The sequence below is a fragment of the Pleurodeles waltl genome, chromosome 5 (assembly GCF_031143425.1).
Source record: "Pleurodeles waltl isolate 20211129_DDA chromosome 5, aPleWal1.hap1.20221129, whole genome shotgun sequence".
In the NCBI taxonomy this organism is placed as follows: domain Eukaryota; kingdom Metazoa; phylum Chordata; class Amphibia; order Caudata; family Salamandridae; genus Pleurodeles; species Pleurodeles waltl.
Window position 1 is genome coordinate 628,575,258 of NC_090444.1, and position 21,070 is coordinate 628,596,327.

Below are 21,070 nucleotides of genomic sequence, written 5' to 3' on the forward strand. Positions count from 1 at the left end.
GGTTGTGCATGCCCCTGAGTACATGGTGGGTGGGGGTATGGCATTGATAGGGGTACAGGCATATCACATGGTACTCACCGGTTGATGTGCTGGGCTCTGAGGTGTCCAGGTCCCCAAATCCAGACACTGCCTCCTGCTCCAAGGTTTCTTCCACCCTTTCTTCCAGGGGTGTGGGTGGTGGCACAGACGATGGTCCCCCTCCTGTGCCTCTCATCTCCCGGAGCCTTTCAGCCACCCTCTCCTTGGTCCGGGAGCGGAGGTCATACCACCTCTTCTTGATGTCGTTGATGGTCCTATGGCTCACCCCCAGGGAATTGATCTTGTCCTGGATGTCCTGCCACAGTTGTTTTTTTGTGGCCTCAGGAACATTGAGGGCTGCTCTCCCAAACAAGTCATCATAGTGCTGACAGCATTCCTCTGTCAGCACCTCCAGCTCCCTCTCAGAAAATTTGAGCTTCCTCTTTCTTGGGGTTCCCTCCATGGCAGCTGCTGTTTGTCCTGTGTGAAATTCATCAGTTATAAAAGGGTGTGGTCCTCCCTCCTCCCAGGTGTATTTGTAAACTTCCTGGCTGTGATGTCATCATCATGTGCCAGGAAGTGTTTCCAGAGTGTTCTGGTGTGGTTTCTGGAGTGTTCTGCTGCACCTGTAAGCAATTTTCAAGGTAATCGCAATTTGCGACACCTACTCGCTAATTGCGAGTTCGTTTTTTGCACACTCGCAAAAAGCGACCTCGCAATCTGCGGACTCGCACACTGCGTTGCGAGTCCGGGTGCGAGTCGCTATTTCGGAAAGTTTTTTTTCCTTGCATTACAAATTGCGACTCGCATTTTGCGAGTCGCATAAACTCGCAAAATGCGAGTCGCAATTTTTTGTTTTGCTACATATGGCCCTATGTTCCTGCCTGATGCTTACACAGCTCCTGTTATGCATGGGAGACTCAGACGTTTTCAAAATGTATTACCTCCGAAAGGCAAATTGCAGAGATACCTAAAAATGTGTTTTCAAAGATCAAGAGGTGCTAAATCGAGAATTCACTTTCAAAAACCTTTTTGTGCAGCATCTCAAAGCAGCACTTTACTGCTTAAGCAATTAAATTGCAGTTGCCATACTTTTAAAATCAGCAATTTAAAAATAGAAAAATTAAGTAGGGAAAAATAGCCTAAAAACAAAAAAATGAATTTGCCCTTGTGTAAAGTAACTGGTGCTTATGGTAAGCATGTTAAGTGCTTCAATACCTCCAGGTCAAGATCAAGCTATGTAAAACTGCAAAAAAACACAAGGGAGAGAGTTCAATCCCATTTGTTATTTTACTCACTGCACTTTGTCTTTGCTGCTGCTATGTACATAAGCACCGGCCTCTGATGCAGCGCTCCCTGGTCGCAAACAGAAGGATCACTAGAGTAGGTCCCTGCTTCGGCATCGGGGGACTAGTGAGTGCGCATTTGCAACTGAAGCAGCACCTTACTACTTAAGCAATTAAACAGTTGCCATACTTTTAAAAGCAGCATTTTTAAAATGGAAAAATTAAGCATGAAAAAAATTGCTTAATCTCCCAATGCCTAGAAACAAAAAAATGAATGTGCCCATGTGTAGCGTAACTTGTGGTCATGTTGAGCATGTTAAGTGCTTCAATACCTTCATGTTGAGCTGACGCTATGTACAACTGAAAAAAAAACATGAAAGAGATTAATCCCACTTGTTATTTCACTCACAGCACTTTGTACTTGTTGCTGCTATGTAAATAAATGCCCACCTCTGATGTGGGGCTCCTGGGTTGCAAACAAAAGGAGCACTAGAGTGGGTCCTTGCTTTGGCCCCGGAAGACTGGTGAGCGCACATTGGGATCGGAACATTGGCTTGCAGAACAGGGATCAGAAAGTCTTCATTGACATCAGCACAGCCCACTGGGCCCATGGCACTCGGGCAGCGCAGTAGCTTCAAAGCAAGGATATAGATCTTGCTGTGATAGCAGGGGTGCTGACATGCTTAAAAGAAGTCCCACCAAAGTGGATGAGCACAATACTTGGCTGATGGGAAACTGATAAGAGACACACACAGGAGAAACAGCAGGAAGTATGCTACATCCAATAGAAATGGAGGAAAAGTAAGTAACAAGCACACAAACCAATGAAAAGCGAGGGTGGGATGTAAGGCTCTTTTAAGATTTACATTAAATACAATAGATTTCACAAGCACAGTGCAAGGGCTGCGCAGGCAAAACTTAATAAGGAAGTTCCCCCCAAAAAATTGGTTACTTTTGTTCTCAGGAAGCACAGAAGGGCATCACCGGAGCTGCTCTTCACCCCAACTAAGGGGGGCAGCAGAGTGCAGTGAACCATAATGTAAGCTTGAAAATGGACATCCATTCCTTGCTTAGTGAGTAAAACATTAACTATTGCTAGGTTGCATTAGACCACATGTGCCTCTGGGCCAAGGTGCCACTACACCTGCTGCACTACTAACAGTTGTCTGAGTACATTTGGCATGATACTGTACGATGACTTTTTCAATAAGCGCATCAACTTTGATTTCCTTCTTCGGGTCTCCAGATTAATTCACAATGTCTGCTTCTCTAGCCCTCCCATCACATTGAATTATCTTTGACCCAAGAGGTAAAAGCCAAAAAGATCGAACTTTTTTTGCAAGCAGCCAAGGGGGTCAATTGTTAGTAAAATACTGTACTTCTTCATCATCACTGACAAGAAAGCCTACGCCAATTCCCCTTCTTCCAGCATCTAGTATCCATATGTATAGGCATTCCATAACTTTTGTGCACCAAAAATCAACAAAAATTGGTTAAGTCACTGTGATCCAAGTTTGCCTTTCACAAAAAAAAGAATATGTTATATCTTGGGTGTATCCGTAATAAGTATTGGCCATGCCAATTGGTTTGGCTTTAGAGGAATGTTGTATGGCAATGAGAGGTATTACAGGTAATTAACACGGGAATAGATATGTCTTTGTGCAGAAGGAAAGACGGAAAAATAACATTGGTGTAGGTTAAAAGGTCATATGAAAGTTGCACTGTCAAGCCAGACCTAAACATCCATGTGAGTTAACGATTGCCCTCGTCCCATCTGTGCTGCTGCCAGAGAAAAACACCATAAGTTACCTAGTTATCGAAGTCACTCTAATAACATTAAAATGCCACATGTGTGCCTCAGGAATGTCAAGCTGAGGCAGCTGGACAAATAAACCAAATGAAGGCAGATATGTGGAGGGCCAGCACTTTTTTGTGGAAGCTCACAACTTCTGCCCAATCAAAATATGTAGCTCTGGCTCCCAACTAGTGGGTGGAGCCAAGGCCCCTCTCTAGTGATGGTCACAAAACTGTATGGCAACAGCTGCGCTGTTAAGCCAGACCATAAACATCTTACAAGTTATGCACTTATGTCTTGAGGAGGGGAAAGAACGTTTTTCTGGAAAGAGATTCTAGGAGCTACAATGTTATACTCTCCTAATCATAGTAAGTATGATACAGGTGATGTTGGTGTAAATTAAATAAAGAATGGCTTCAAGGTTAATTCAGAATTCTCCATTGCACATGGGTAATATGGCAGTGAGTTCTTTGGATTTTTCAATGTGATGTTTAATTTTGACTATGAAGAAATGGTTGATGACATGCCACTTCCTAAAAGGTTACCTGGTGAATTAGCGGTGCTCCTTTTCTTTTCTTGAATCAAGTTATTATTTTCACTTGCAATTACCTATTTAATTAATTTATTTATTCTACTGCTGCACAAACATTTAGGCTAGAGATTCAATGTAGGTTCTCCATCTCCATTGACCTTTATTGTAGAGTTCAGTGTGTCAAGGCAGAAGTCCATTACTCTGCTTTTGAAGGAGAAGTTGCTAGGCAGATCATGTTGTGTGCAATAGTTTCAGTGGGAAAGTGTTTGAAGCAGCAGAACGGTGGTTTGATGTGTTGAAGCTGACCATAGAAGGTGGCGGTGGTCTGATTTAGGGAGAAGGGGATTCTATCCTCCCTGTTTGGTTGCATTAGGGGTAGCAGTGATATGATGGTGTGGTGACAAATTCGACAGTGCTCCCTTTAGCATGATTTAAGTTAGTGAAATGTTGGTTGATATTAATACATGTACAAACTAAAGTTTCTGCCCAGCTTAAATGTCTATCAAGCTAACCATAATTGAGGAATATAGTCTTGCGAAGTTGGATTCGGGAAGCAGTGATAAGTTAAAACCTCTTTATAAATTGTTTCTTTGGTCTATATCTTATGGAAGAAGGTAGTTGGGGGGAGAGGGACTGGCACATTAAGAGTTTCACTGAGATGGAATGTTCTGTGAGTGTGAGAGAGCGTAGTCTGAATATTACCTATTTTAGATGTGAAATGCTTATATTTAACAATGCTGCATTAATAGTCATAAAATATTATTCATTTGAAATGTGTTCTAACGTACTTATAATAGTAGAGAATTATTGTACACATATACTAATGTCGAATATAAGAAATAATTGTTTGCATTAATTAGATATGATAACATTTACGAAGATTGCATTTATTAGCATCCATAAGTCTTAAGTTAGCGTGAGCTGAAAAACTTAGCTGTGTAGCTCTCATATTAAAGCATATTTTTCTGTTATTCCAGTGTGCTGACTCGCAAAAGGCCATGACCCAGCATGTGTTCTTTTCTTTGTTTTATGTTGCAAGTGAGAAATTTTCTCACTCGCATGCTAGCTGTTTTAGTATACGTTTTATACGTTTTTGCAACAATCTTCAAAACATCCAAGGACATTCGACCATGCAGAAGAGAACTTTTGACCTGAAGAACGTGCCAAAGAATGAAGTAACCCCGGATGTGCCACCTACGAAAAACGTCAATTATGAAGACCAATCAAAGTGTTATAAATTATCATAGGGTGACAAGTGCATTACTTAATGTATAATTTGATAGGTTAAAGATAGTGGGGTGAAGCGACTGTCCAATAGAATTTTGGGGGAAGGTATTGCCAAAAGGGGATAAAAACCCATGGCACAGAAGACTCGAGAGAACTAGGTAGGGAATGATATCGATTGCATCCAGAAACTCTGTCACTCTGTTTGGTGATTTGAGACTTGAAATAAACCATCCTTATCCATAGACTGCCCCATTACACTTCTCCTCCTTATGTGGGAAGTGTCCCCTGTTCATTAGATGAGATAGACTGACGGCGATATAACTGATGTCCTGAAGACGAAGACTGATCCTGAATGCTGACTCATTCCGAGGAGGGTAATTATGACAATTGCTATTGTGACTTGTCTGAATGCTTTTCCTTTCTAGGTACCACCTGCTGTAATTTTTGGGTAGTGACCCTAGTCAGACGTTTTCTAAATTTATGTTCTAAATTGTTTTGCATGAAGTCCAACATGCCAATGCTAATTAGAGGCTAGATTAGGAATTCACTTGACTGACGCAATGACTGATATTGTGCTATGCTGAACTGAGACGTATATGATGTTCTATGCATCCTGATCTGTGTATCTCTCACATAAGTGTTTTCTTGTTCAATGATCTTTGTATTGTCAGAATCTCATCACAGTTGCCATATCGTGACTATGCTCTGTGCTTCATGGTTTCGAGATTAATACTCTTGCTATTAGATTGTAATCAATAGGGAATAAAATTCACAAAACTCCAATAAAGGTGTGGGTATTCCTGACTGAAAGGTCATGGTTGCGCTGACAGTTTAACCAATGTCTAAAGTGAAATATATTGTAGTGATATATGTTGATAATATCATTGATATATTGCTTGACATACTGATCAGTTATCTCGTTCTACGGTGTCTTACCACTGGGTCAAAAGATTCATCGGCCTAAACGAGTCCTAATGTGTATAAATTGACATAGAAGGACGCGTTAGCAAGTGTACAAGGTTAAGAGTTAATGAGGACTACTTTGATACTCTGATTACTGATCTGCTCTGATTTTGTGTGTAAATATCTAGAATTTGTGCTAAAGAGGAAGTGAATAATCTCTCTATGAGTGAGAAAGTGTTACAATTGTTCATTGTGGATCTATCGCCTGCATGGCACACTACAGAGTATGTGTTGGTGAGCATAAAATGCAGATATCAAATACACTTTTTGTTCTACTTGTGATGTTTGAAAGGGGTAAGAAGAATGTATATGAGGTTTATGGAGTATGGGGTCAGTCATTTGAATACGTTTACAAAGGTATGAAGGCAACTGAGTGCATAGGGGTTTGGGGATTGTGGAGTATATGTGTGTGACAAGACATTAGTGACACTTGAACTGGCATGTGAGATGTTGGAGTTCTGCTCTCTGCTATAACAGGACCAAGCAAGTGTCCCCCTCAGATGAATACTTTATCTTTAGGCATTATTTCCCCTGGTTGTGGACACCTAGATGCAAATGAATTAAGAGGCAGATAGAAGGACATTTCTCACTTTACTAATTAAACGCATGTTTAAAAAAGTACAACTTATAACATTAAATAACGTGCACATTAAACACAACATTTTTAGTAGGCAATCACAATTAGCCATCATTAGCAAACACTCAAGTTAACATAGTGTAATGAATTAAGTTAGCGTAAATGTTGATGCCATTTTGAATACTGACTTTACAAGTTAGGCCTAAGAGGCCTGCTTTTGTATTTAAACTGCTGTTTTGCACAATATGTTGTTCTCTTACTTCCCATTGCAGATGCTGTAACTTTGCAGAAGCCTTCTGTTAGCTAGTGAATAGGTGTTTCTTATGTATTAGGCAACTAATTGTGAGGTTCTCACCAGGAAGAGAGGCAACGGTAGGAAGCGTGACTCGTGGGAATAGCTATCTGAACCACAAGATTTGTTCAAAGTAACAAACCATGTACATGATTGTGTATGATGCATTGTGAAGACGTGAGAACCTGAGGAGTTTGCCTGCATCCAGTGTTTGGTGAAGGCTGACTAGTTTGTGGGATTGAGGATGGGAAAAATGTTGTAATTAAAGTTTTGTTGAATTATAATAGCGTGGTTCCTAGATCAGAATAGGGCAGATCTTATAGATACCTTTCCAGCCTTTGCTAATCCCCACTGCCTGAGTGCTAATGCTTCATGCCTATGCATTTTTATTGTCTCTTCAGAAAACTTCATGGGTTTTTATGAAGCTGACAACTTACCTTACGCTGCTTCAAAATAAAATCCATACTCATCCAACATCATTTAAATTAGATTAGGGTTTTCCTGTATGGAACACAGTTTCTGTGAAGTTCTGCATTCTATTTATAGTTCTTAAAAATGTACTATTTCATCTTAGTTTGAAATATTGACTTTTAGATTGAATCTGTAATGATAATGTCAAAAATGTAATTTTTTACTGAACTAATGATTGATTTCAATTAATTTGTTAATAAATCCCATTAATAAACCATTCCACTTTTCTTTGTCATTTAGTGTGAAGTCCCAATTGATCCTCACTGTTATGGCTACTAATGTAAATGATAGCTCCTTATGGCATTTGGGGCCAGATGTAGGAAGGCTTTTGCGCCTCGCAAACGGCGAAAAACGCCGTTTGCGAGGCGCAAATGCCCTTACGAGTTGCAGAAACACATTTGGCGAGTCGGTACCGACTCGCAAAATGTATTTCAGACTCGCAAATAGGAAGGGGTGTTCCCTTCCTATTTGCGAGTCGCACCGCTATGTAGAGTTGATTTGTGACCGCAAAAGCGGTCGCAAATCAACTCGCAGTTACCATCCACTTGAAGTGGATGGTAACTCATTTGCAAACGGGAAGGGGTCCCCATGGGACCACTTCCCCTTTGTGAATGCTCACAAAAATATTTTTGCAGAGCAGGCAGTGGTCCTATGGACCACTGCCTACTCTGAAAAAAAACTAAACTAAAAGGTTTCGGTATTTTTTGTATTTGCAGCTCGTTTTCTTTTAAGGAAAACAGGCTGCAAAGAGAAAAAAAAAACTGCTTTATTGAAAAGCAGTCACAGACATGGTGGTCTGCTGTCTCCAGTAGGCCACCATCCCCCTGAGTGCCTAGACTCGCTATGGGGTTGCAAACTGCGACCCACCTCATAAATATTTATGAGGTGGGTCTTTGCGACCCCATAGCGAGTCGCAGAAGGTGTCTGAGACACCTTTCTGACTCGCAAATTGCAAGTCGCAATTTGGCACGGACCTACATCTGGCCCTTACTTCTTAATTAACAAAGGCTGATACAACCAATAGCAAGGGTTATTTGATGATTATACCCAACGTTTGAGATACAAGAGTCCCCGCTCGGAAAGGGCCATAAGAAAATTTAAAGAAAGCAAAATCAGGAAAAAGGCTACTGACTGGCAGCTTCATCTGATTCTTCTAGGTACATGGGGATGCCACGCGACATCATGCCCACCTTTTGTCTGCCTGTGGTGTGTATTACTTGTCAGATTCTAATTGATTTGAGCACATCTGCAGGGCACAAGAAGCAGAGAAGTTTCCGACTCGCTGCTTCTTGAGCCAGTACGAAGAGGAAAGAATGTAATGTAATCTTTTCCCATTCAACTTGGCTGCCAAAAGGCTGGTTAGTGAGCAATATTTTAGTACATTTGAACTTCTCTAAGTGGCAGAAATAGCAGGGAGGCTCCTGGTTAGAAGGAGAAACAGGTATGTCCCTTGTTGGCTGGGTCTTGTTGGAGGCTAAGTAGGTCTTGTGACAGCATCCTCCTCCACGGTGGGTATGGATATTCGTGGATTACAACCCTTTTGAAGGGCAGAAATGGCTGTGAGGCTCATGATTGCCTGGAGGAGTGTGAGGACTACAGATTAACTGATTCCTGCTGTAGTTTTGTTTAGCTGCTCAGTGAGATGACAGGGCACTTGCAATAGGTTTCAGCTCCTTTTAAAGGTACGAAAAGAGAGCTACCGTACTGGTTCAAGTGAAGATCCAGATTGGCACATTTGTATTTGTGGATTGGGAGATCAACCTTGTCTCTCTTATTTTGCCTGGTTGCTGGGTGGCTGGAGGATAAGATTGCCATAGATTTGGGCTTCCTGCAAATATGGCACTAAATCATCATAAATAATTTTCACTTAATTTCTTCAACTTGAAATTGACATGTTAATTGTTATTCTACTCTCCTTCCTATTGTCTAACCAAGACTTAGCTGAACCAAGTGAGATCTTAACATTTTGGCAGTGGTGTAAAAATCAAAGCCTTAGGTCTGGTTATTGCTAACTTAAATGATAATATACCACACTATTTTCATCACTTATTCTGCTGCTGTAAAACACACCTTTGATTAAATGAAAGAATAACTCGGAGGGGTATGGCTTGCATCTCTTCTGATGGGTTAATGGGTAAGCTTTTAAAAAAAAGAAATCAGTAGTAAACTCAATAGTGGCACACGTGTGAGTGCTGTAATTATATTTAATCTGCCCTGAAATGATGATAAACACATACTAAATAGTGAGTAAGGACTGAATTGAATAATTACCCCCACACCACCTGTTACCGTACCTGGCCAGGAGGGAAGTGACAGTTCATGAGCACAGCTCACATTAACACTCTTTCTCTATTTTGTCAGTCAACTGAAAATGCAGGGATTGGAAGGCAACCTGTAGGTAAATTCTGGAAGATGTTCTATGACGGAATGCATAATCCGTGCTCAGGAGTCCGTTTTTCACATTTATTTACTGAGTATATTTGGATACATCCCTGCATCTGTCACAAACATTTTGAAGCTCCCCCTTTCCTAAAATGACCACATTTGTGATTCCATTGTAGCAAACCACAACTTGAACATTCCTCAGTAGGGGCCATTTTAAATAATCATGATATTTGGGTTAGTGGCATAACAAAGGCCCCTGCAGCCCCCGCAGTGCAGGGGGCCACCAACCACCAAGGGGCCCCCTCAGCAAAGTACCCTGGCATGGGAGCTCCTGAATGAGTCCAAAGAGGGGGTCCTCCATGTACTTTGCAGGGAAGCCCCCTCAAGTTTTGCTATGCTACCGACTTGGGTGATGCACAAGAAAAAGTAATATGAAATCTAAACCTCATTTTTGCCATTACCTTTCAAGGTGGCTTTCTTGAGAACCTTCATAGCATACAGCTGTCCAGAATCAGATCCTTTTATCTTCCGCACCAAAAATACCTACAGCAAGAGACAGGGACACATTAGGAAATCTAGTGTTAAAATTAGTAGCATTGCAGATATTTTTAGGTCATCAAGTCTACAGCAATCTCATGGCTGACATGCTAATTTGCTTTTGTGTATTTCTGTGAAATTCTACAAAAGTTACACATAATTACTTGAAATGCGAAACCAGTATTTAGTGCTATATTTTAGAGTGGAATGCAGCTTCCTGTCCGTTGTGGATGTGAGGACACATTTTGGGTTAATAATAGTAGCGCAGAAAAAATAAGTGCTGCGAACAACAACTGCTTATGTTCTGATCGTTCATGATGTACCCTTTCTCCTGTACTAAAATACTGCCACAAACCTGGTGTGATAATGCCCCATGAAGTAATGGTGTAAATGTTGAAATTTTGCATAACAAGCATAACACAACATTTGTGAAATTACATGAGATTACACCAGAGTAACGGAAATTTCGCTCATGCCTACTCACCACCACAATAGCTCATAAGGAGACTGATTTAAAGATCTCCCGTTATGTGAAATGCAGATGCAATAAATTGTAAATCACTAAGATTACAGCTAGCAGAATTGCCATATGTGCTATTACTAATGTAACAGTAGAACATGGCAGTGGTAATTTTCCGCATATGCTAGCAATCAGCAGATTTTAAATGATTGCCCATCTGTAAATCAGACCCTTACATATTTTAAGCAAAAACTCCCCATGGTTAGTTTCACCTCTCTTCCATCTCACCTGGACCCCTTGAATGTCGGGCTACATTGTAGATTTTTCCCGCAAAATATTGGTGACAGGAAACAACTGAAAGTATCCCTTGATTGGACGAGGGACTTCAAAGAATTGACCATGGGTGGAAGTTTTGTTTGGTGTTGAGATGTTAATTACAATGATTAATAAAAAAGGTAAGTCAAATGTTCTTTTGTAATGTGAACACTCATACATTTTCTAAATAGTAAATATATTTTGCAGTGCTGAGAATTTTCCCTTAGTATGTTTGAAACACTCCAAAGTATTCCTAAAATGTAGGCACTGAAGTTGCCATTTTGGTGGGCACATGCTTCATTCTTTAACATTGTATAAGGTTCTTCTTCAAACCCAAAACACTGGATTCTCTACCCTACTCCATTTTGTAATTTACCCTTTATATCTTGTAAAAGCTCCTGATATGATGAGTACAAGAAAAATATTTGAGATGTCATCAGTGATGGCTTCAGTGACGTCACTGACCGTCTCATGAATGATGTAATATGTAAGGTCTTAAGTAGTGGATTACAGGGGTGTACATTATAGTTAGTATGGTTACTATGACTGCTGAATTTCTATAGTTTGGTGTGTGTAAAATCAGAACCTAACTTTAATGTCTCTGTAAGGTGTTCTTAATTCTATTTCCTACTATAACATCTCTGTACCCTGTGTTTGTTTTTAGTGAATTTCACAGTTTCTGTTAATTTAAGTTGTACTACAATTTGACTCATAAGTTTAATGAACTAATATACATTTTCACAAGTTCATAAATACATTTTAGTCACATATCCATTATGATATATTTTAAAACTCAACATTAAAAAAATAATGTAAAGTAACATGTAGTCTTTCTATCAATGCTCTGCAATGAGTCTTTTTTTTCTCGTTTTTTCTTTTTCAATTTCTGGATCTGTCTATCCCTCATGAATTCTCAGACAAGTAAGGGGTCTGCGGGTTTTATTGCGGGATGATCCACAGTGGATCTGTGGATCCATTCAAAACTAAACACACTGAAAACTAAATCAACAACACATTAAATACAAACATATGCTACCACAATTTCGATAAGTGTATCACTGCATGTGTGTGGGTGTGTGAGTCGCCGTGTGAGTGACTGTGTGGGTTTGTGAGTGGATATATGGATTTAGGAGTAGGTGTGTGAGTGGCTGTGTGGGTGTATAAGTTGTTGTGGGAGTGGATGTGTTGGTGTGTGAGCAGGCGATTGAGTTGCTTTGTGGGTGTGTGAGTGGTTTTGTGGGTCTGTGAGTGGGTGTGTGAAAGTCTGTTTGGGTGTGTGAGTGTACATGAGTGGCTGTGTGGGTATGTGAGTGTGTGAGTGGGTGTGTGAGAGAGTGTGTGAGTGGCTGTGTGAGTGGTTTTATGGGTCTGTGAGTGGGTGTATGAGTGGCTGTATGGGCATGTGAGCAGGTGTGTGAGTGGTTGTGTAAGAGGGTATATGAGTGTGAGTGGCTGTGTGGGTCTGTAAGTGGGCCTGTGAGTGGTTTTGAGGCTCTGTGACTGTGTATGTGTGAGTGTCTGTGCCCTAAGGTAACTATAACTCGTGCCTCCGCCATGCACAGTTTTTTCCTCAATAGTTTTACCGCAAATATAACATTCCTATTCTCAATGTTATAAAAAAAGTCATGAGTATTGAAATATGTGGGGTCATTAACAGTGTATGGCAAGGGCACTAGTTATAGTTACCTTATGGTACGAACTATAGTTACTTGAAATTACTCTAACTATAACTGCTGAATTTCTATGGTTTTGAATGTTTAAAATGTGAGTCTAACTATAACATCCCTGTAACCTTTGTTTTTTAAGTGAATTTCTATGTTTTTTCTAATTCTATTTCCTACCTATAACGTGTCTGTAACCTTTGTTTTTCAGTAAATTTCTATAATTGTAATTACCATATGTTAAACCAACCACAGCTGTGCGTGGCCTTTGGCCCTGTGCGGTGGAGGTTGGTCACAGAGCCTGGTCGCAGCCTACCTCCTATAACTGCCCAACCCTGCGCCACATACAGACTTCGGCTGTGCATGGGGAAGTTGGTGGCAGAGCCTGGCCTCCAGCCAGGCCTTATGGAAAACCCCTTATAACCACCCGACCCCGCGCCATGCATGATGCGCAGCAGGGATTAGCCACAGTGCTTGCCACATGGCCAGACCCTGCAGTTAACCTCCTTCAAGCACCAAACCCCATGTCACACATGGCCAAAGGGGTTTGGAGCCTGAAAGGGGCAACAATAAATATATATATTTAGGTGGGCCACACAGGCCCCCTTGGGCCCTGGGGACCACCACCTCCGCGGGGCTACATAATAAAAAATCCTAGGGGGGAACACAGACCACCCCCTGTCCCAGGCATCACACCTTCCAGTGAGAACAATAAAAAAATATATGGGGGAACTGCATGCCCCTGGGCTCTGGGGACCATCAGCTCCCTGGGGCTTCATATTAAAAAAACATAGGGGAGTCCCACAGACCCCCACCGTGTCCCAGGAAACCACCTCCCCAGGATAAGAATTACAAAATAAATAGAGGGGTAGCATGAGCCCTCCCCCCATTGCCTGGGGACCACCTCTCTTTGGGGCCAAATACTTCTTCCAAAGGGAGCGGGCCATGTGGCCCCCCTCCTTCTGCTGATTTTGTCACTGGGGACCTCATCGCCGGGGCACAAACATATAGAAAATGGTGCCCAGGGCAGCAATTAAAGCCCATGGAGACTACGGGGGAGCCTCAAGGCCCCCGCGGTCCCAGCAGACTCTCCTGCAGAGCTATAACTTCCCGCTAATTCCTAACTATAATGTTCCTGTAAATTTAGTTTTTTACATTGAAAATATATATATATTATATATATATCATTCATTGAAAAAAACAAAGGTTACAGGGATGTTATGAATTTACTCATACAAAACCATAGAAAGTCAGCAGTTATAGTTACAGTTCTTTTAACTAACTAAAACTTGTGCCCTAAGGTAACTATAACTTGCGCCCTCCCCATGCACAGTTGTCTCATCAATAATTTTATTGCAAATGTTGCAGTGAGATTATGAAAGATGGCATAGAATATGTCATCAATTATATAATATGTGGAGTAATTAGCTGTGCATGGTGAAAGCGCAAGTTATAGTTACCTAAGGGTGCAAGTTTTAGTTTCTTGAAAGAACTGTAACTATAACTGCTGAATTTCTATGGTTTGTACCAGTAAATTCAGAACCTAACTATAATGTCCCTGTAACCTTATGATTTTTTCAGTGAATTTCTATTTTTTTTACCGTACAGTTATTTTAATTACTATACGGTAATCTAACCACCGCCTCTGGCTGTGCGCGGTGGGGGTTAACCCCCTATAAGCACCCAACCATGCATGTCCTTCACCCATGTGTAGGGGAGGTTCCTGCAAGATCTGGCCTGCAGCCAGACCCTGTGGCCAACACCACCTAACCACTCAAAACCCATGCTGTGCACAGCCCTTTCGCCATGCACGGCGGGAGTTAGCCCCAGCTTCTCTGGGTGTGACAATTGGTGTGAGAGGGTGGTTCTGGGAGTGAGAGTGGCTGTCAGATTGCCTGTCTGGTCATGAGAATGCGTACACCGGTATTTCAGTGGGTGCTTCAGTTGGTGTGCGGTGGGTACATGAGAGTGTCAGTGGGTCTGTGAGTGGCTGTGTGAGTGTCTGAGTGGGTCTGTCAGTGGGTGCGTGAGTGTCTGAGTGGGTCTGTGAGAGGTGAGTGTCTAAGTGGATGCATGAGTGGGCAAAATTGATTGAAAGGGAGACAGAAAAAGAGAAAGGAAGTGAGACTGAAAGAGGGAAATTTTTTAATATCTCACATACTTAGAATGAGATATTTTTGTTGGATTTAACAAAAAATGTATTTAATATTTTTGAAAAAGTATAATTTTTTTCATAAAAAAAGAAAAAAAAATGGAAATTAGTCTAGCTCGATTTGAACCCCCACAGCTCAGTGTGAAGGTCTGTGACCTTCACACTAAGCTAAAGGCGGTTTCCTTTTTTTTTCTTCTTTCTTTTTTAACCCTTTATGGGCTATGTAGGACTGTGAGGGAGACCTCAAGGACTCCCCCACGCTTCCTACTTTTTTATTTAATTATTTTTTATTAAAAAGCCCTTTACGGACTACGTGGGCCATGAGGAAGCCCTCAAGGGCTCCCCTACGATCCCTACTTTTTTATTTATTGATATATATATATATATATATATATATATATATATATATATATATTGTAAATTAAAAAGCCCTTTAGGGCTATGTGTGAGTGTGAGGGAGCCCTCAGGGGCTCCCCCGAGGACTCTAGTTTTTTAGTTTATTATATATATTTTTTATTATAAAGCCCTTACAGACGACCTTAAGGCTTACCCCGCAGTACCACTGCTTTCAGCAAGCACGAAGCTATTTTTACAGCAGTTCCCTGCTTGCTGAAGCATTTCATCTCTGTCTCCTGCATGCGTGCAGGGGACAGAGATGAAAGGTCTGCTTATTGCCAGTGTCACCTGCTTTAAAGGCCCTGCTGTCAAACAGCTGAGCCAAGTCACAGCAAACTGCGATGTCCTGGGTGTGGGCACCCCGGGACATAGCAGGAGCCATCCCTGGGGGGTGGCAGTTCCCAGGGCCATCAGAGGCTCCTCAAGGTGGGCCATGTGGCCCCTCTCCAATGTAGGCATAGCCCCGGGGGTGGCAGTCCCTAGGGATAATGGGGGTCAATTTTTTTCACTTTGCCCTGGGGCATGGTGGTCCTCAAGGTGTGAAGGTCATGGGCCCCCGCATCCATTTTAAACAAAGCCCGGGGAGATGGTGGTGCCAGGGGGCCGTGGCCACCCCATATATACAAATTGAAGCCCTGGGGCAGTGAAGGACCCCCGGGCAGCAGGGGGACGACACCAGCCCTCTGCCAAAACAAAAAAAACATACGCGTGCCCCCCCATTTACAGTTTTTCATCAAGAATTTTACTGCAAATACTACATTGATATTATCAATGATGTTATCAAAGATGTCATGAGTGCCTCAATTTGTGAGATGATTAGGAGTGCATGGCGAGGGTGCGAGTTATAGTTACTTTAGGGCACTACTTATAGTTACTTGAGATATCTCTAACTGTAACAGGTGAATTTCTATGGTTTTGTACGTTTCAAATGTGAGCCTAACTATAACGTCACTTTAACATTTGTTTTATTTAAATGAATTTCTCTGTATTTTTTTAAAAACACCACAAAATAAAATGATGGATGGAGCTTTTCATACACACACCCCCAGTCACAGATCTGGGTTTAATCCATTGTTATTGTGCTTGCCACGTCACACCGGTTTGGACCGAGCCATATGCAAATAAGTCTTTACTCTGGTCTACATAGGAACAGTCCAGCCCGAATTGTCAGGCCAGGTCCTACCTTGACAGAAACAAGAGTCCTGGGAGAAGTTTCGGGGTATCACTCATCCTAAGCAAAGCTAGCTTGTATACAGTGGTGCAACAAGCAAGGGACCCACGTCTGGACATACCCTGGCCACTTAGGGCGAACAAAACAACAGCACAAAATCAAATGATGGACGGTGTGGAAACTTTTCAAACGCTCACCCCAATCACAGAGTGGGGTTTAATCCATCGCTGTTTGCTCGTCACATCACCGCAGCTTGGACCCAGCCATATGCAAATTAGTCCATGGGAACAGTCCAGGCCAAACTACCAGGCCGGGTCTTCCCTGGACGGAAACAAGCATCCTGGGACCGGTTTCAGGGTGTTAACGCTCATAAGCCAGGTTAGCTTGAATCCAGTGGCGCAACAAGCAAGGTACCCACGCCCGGACATACCCTGGCCACTTAGGGTGAAAAAACAACACCACAAAATAAAATGATGGATGGTTTGTTGAAACATTTCAAACACTCACCCCGAATCACAGATTTGGGTTTAATCCATCACTATGTGCTCGCCACGTCACCACAGTTTGGACCCATCCATATTCAAATCAGTACATGGGAACAGTACAGGCCAAACTGGTAGGCAGGTCCTCCCTGGACAGAAACATGCATCCTGGGACCGGTTTCAGGGTATTAACCCTCATAGGCCAGGCTAGCTTGAATCCAGTGGCGCAACAAGCAAGGGACCCACGTCTGGGCATACCCTAGCCACTTGGGGCGAACATAGCAACACCACAAAATAAAATGATGGACGGAGTGTTGAAACTTTTCTAACACTCACCCCGTTCACAGATCTGGGTTTAATCCATTGTTATTTTGATTGCCAAGTCACCCCAGTTTGGACCCAGCCGTATTCCAATTAGTCGTTACCCTGCTCCACATGGGAACAGTACAGTCCAAACTGCCAGACCAGGTCCTCCCTGGACAAAAGCGAGTATATTGGGACTGGTTTCAGGGTAACACCCCTCATCAGCCAGACTAGCTTGAATCCAGTGGTGCTGCAAGCAAGGGGCCTATGTCTGGGCTTCCCCTAGCCCCTTAGGGCGAACATAACAACACCACAAAATAAAATGATGGAGGTGGCACACGCCCCCGGCAGTCAATGTAATAATTGCCTCAGGCTGGTGGCAGCCCCTGGGGCTTTAGCAAGCCCAAGAGAGGGGCCCTGTGTTCCCTCCTCCTTATTTTTGACAGCCCCCCTGGACCTGGCCTATATAGGGGTTCATTAAAAACAAGCATGGGCGCCTGCACTGTTTTTTTTATAAATGTTGCTGTGAATTACCGACATCGGTGCTAATTTGTGACAAAAATTAAAAGAAGGTGCTTTTTTGCCCTGGCAGGGTCCCTCTTGGAACCCAGCACCAGAGCTAAGGGGTCAGGGTGTCTGTACCCCGGTCCCTTTTATATTTCACTTTTTTTTCTGGGACTCGGCTGAACCTGAGTCCCAAGATGGCTCCCAAAACGTCCTAGTTTGAAATGTAGGCAACCAATCAGAGCTCTGCAGCTCCCTGCACAAGCTCTTATTAGTGAGAAAGTCATTGGGGACGATCCGTGGTACTAGATATATACATTTATTTTCCCTTTTGTATCTCAAAAACTATTGAATGGATTTACACCTCCTTTTTCTCAGCCCCCTCTTGATGGATGACCCCGAAACTTTCCATGTGCAACAAGAATTACCGGCACACTTTTTTGTATAAATATGTGAAGATTCGTCAAATGGTGCCCGCTATATAGGCAAGTCAAAAAACGTTTTTTTTATGGAAACAGGATCCTAGCTATAACTACTATATTTTTTTCTTTATTTTTATATATTTTTGAGTTTTATAATGCATGCAGCATTATATATATATATATATATATATATATATATATATATATATATATATATATATATATGTATATATATATATATATATAGATATATAGATATATATATAGCTATATAGATATATATATATATAGGTATAGATATATATATATATATATATATATATATATATATATATATATATATATATATATATATATATATATATTCTTCACACAGAATTGAGAATTCACTCAAAGTATGGCTGCACGGAAACAGGATGTGAACAGCTCTAGAGCCATAAAACAATCCAACTCTCACAAAGTTCGATGCTCTTCGATGCTCTATTCAAATTGTCGAATACCGCCAACTCACCCCCTCCAAACAAAAAACAGAATTTTCTACGCGTTTCGGCTGACGCCTTCTACTGGGCAATTCGACGCCACACACAATCCTCCTAAAATACAAACAGTGGTCCCTATTCTGTATCAATTACATACTGATGTTAAGTAATCTGGCGGCCATCTTCTATCATGTTGATCTTTTATCAAGTTTCTCTAAATCGGCTGTTCATACCCAATCATAATTGACATTGGATTTACAAATCTAAACGTTATCCTCAAAATGTTTCATATCTTGTCCCTAATTATCGTACAGAAAAGTTATTAATGCTTATTAATGGTAATATGTATGCATAGCAGCAATGTTATACTGTTTAAACAACGATATTTAGATATCTATAATGTCATAAAAGACGTTTTCATCGTAATAGTAAACACCTAAAACACAACTATAGCTATGCATAAAAAATATCAATTGCATTATCATAATGAATCCTACTTATGCAGTAAACAGCCATAGATCATAAAAAGAGGAATTTCGTTTTCATGAATCCAATGTCTACTAAGAGGAGAACTAAAGTGACATGTGCGTCATGTATTTTCACAATTTCATGATGTTTTCATCCAAATGTTATCAGCTAAAGCAGACATATCCATATATATTATTGTAAATAAAAAAAAGTATCAATTACATTAGTGTACAATAGCCTAATTAAGTTATGTAAATGTATGAAATATATACCCAACGAATCAGATATTTAAATATTTTTTTTAATAACATTCTTATATAACAGGATAACTTGTAAATGAAGAGTAAAGTGACATATGCATTACATACTTCTACAACCTAACGGATAAATGTGTCTCAGTATTCTCTCACATATTCTATTTTGATAAAGGAAACAATAATATCAATGTTTAAATCCATATTTAGAATGGTCATATATGGTCTCTTCAACAGTCCCCCTGTGTCAGTAAATATTATATATATATATACACACACATATATATAAATATAGCTATATATGTATATATATATATATATATATATATATATATACACACACATAAACAAAAATTTAAAAAAACAAGTGAAGGCTCCCACGCTTGCTTTCTATAGTGCCCCCGGTCGGGCCAGATAGCAGGTGCATTAATTTCTATATGTGGAGGGACCACCTGCCCCCTCCCGCAGCCCTGGGGACCACCAACTCCCTGTGGTGATTTCAGTTAAATGTACATGGGGCTGTGCAGCCTCCCATCCCCCTAGGACTACTACCTCCATGGGGCATTTTGAAGATTTCATGTGGGGGGGGGGGCGGGTGACCGCACAGCAGCCCAGGGGAACGCCACCTTCCTAGGGCATTCTGCTAATTGTGTCGGGGGCTTTGCTGCCCCCGCAGCATTGGGGACCAGCACACCACCTCCCCAGGGCATTCTGCAAATTGAGTGCGGGAAGCGGGCCCCCCCCCCCCATAACCACAGGGACCACCCTCACCTCCTTCAGACATTCAGTAAATTTCATGCAGGTGGAGCGTGGCCCTTTCACAGTCCCATGGAGCATAACCTCCACCTGACAAACTAAAATAGAAAGGGGGTCTGTTTCAGAACGTATGTAGCCCTGGGGACCACCACCTCCCTTGGGCTATTTTATGTTGGAGGGGGCTACATGGCCCCGTCAAGGAGCCACTAATGGTCCTGGGGACTGCAATCGCCCAGGGCCAGCTCCTACTTTGTCCCGGGTGCCCACCTCAGGACATAGCTGTTTGCTGTGGCGCCACGTCACAGCAAACTCTGTGGTCCAATGAAGGGAGAGGTGTCAAGCAACTGTCAGAGCGGACGTTTTCCTCTGTGTGTCTGCCCACGGGGATGCAGGCAGACAGGCACACAAAGGAAACTGATCTCTCTGATAGCAATGCTGGTACCCACAATGGGTGAGGAGCCAGCTGGGATTGTGGGGGCCTTCAGGCTCCCCCCGCTGTCCCCAATATTGTGACTGGGCCGAGCCCCGTGGGATAGGGTTCCCAGGGCCAATATCGGCCCTGGTGTGGGACCATACAGCACCTCTCCCCCAAAAACAAAAAACAAAAATTAAATAATTAGGCTGGGCCCTGGGGTAATGGGGTACCTGGGGCCGAAATGAGCCATGGGAAGGGGCTGTGTGCCCCTCCACAAAACTAAATAATGCATAGCCCGGGGCTTTGGGAGTGGGGTCCCAGGGGGCCAAGTGGCCTCCTTGTTAAAAAAAAGTAATAACTAGGCCAGGCCCTGGGGGTGTAGTACCAGGGGCCTTGATCAGCCTGGGGAGGGGTGGCACCTGGCCCTCCTCCTAAAAAAAGCAAATAATGCTTAGGCGGGGTCTTGGGAGATGGGGTTCCCGGGACCAAGATTGGCCTTGGGGAGAGGGGGCACGCAGCCTGCCCAAAAAACAAATAAATAAATTAGGCTTGCCCCAGAGGGAGGGGGTCCCCAGGGTGGAGATAGGTTAGGGGAGGGGGCATGGGGGTAATATTGACCTGGGGAGGTGAGGCCTTGCAGGGTTTGATTGGTGGAGTGGTTGAGCACAGGGCTTGGCTGACCATGCCCAGTGATGGTTGGATTAACGCACAGTAATGAAAATTACTATACATTAAAAAAAACTTCAAAA

General features: G+C 42.2%; 1 protein-coding gene across 1 annotated transcript in view; it reads right to left on the bottom strand.

Annotated features, from left to right (window-relative positions):
- Positions 1-21,070, bottom strand: part of RPS6KA2 (ribosomal protein S6 kinase A2) — a 1,517,835-nt gene that overhangs the window by 997,720 nt on the left and 499,045 nt on the right. The window contains exon 3 of the mRNA XM_069234488.1: positions 10,008-10,089. Within this exon, the coding sequence (XP_069090589.1) occupies positions 10,008-10,089 (82 nt within the window). The remainder of the gene's footprint in view (positions 1-10,007; positions 10,090-21,070) is intronic.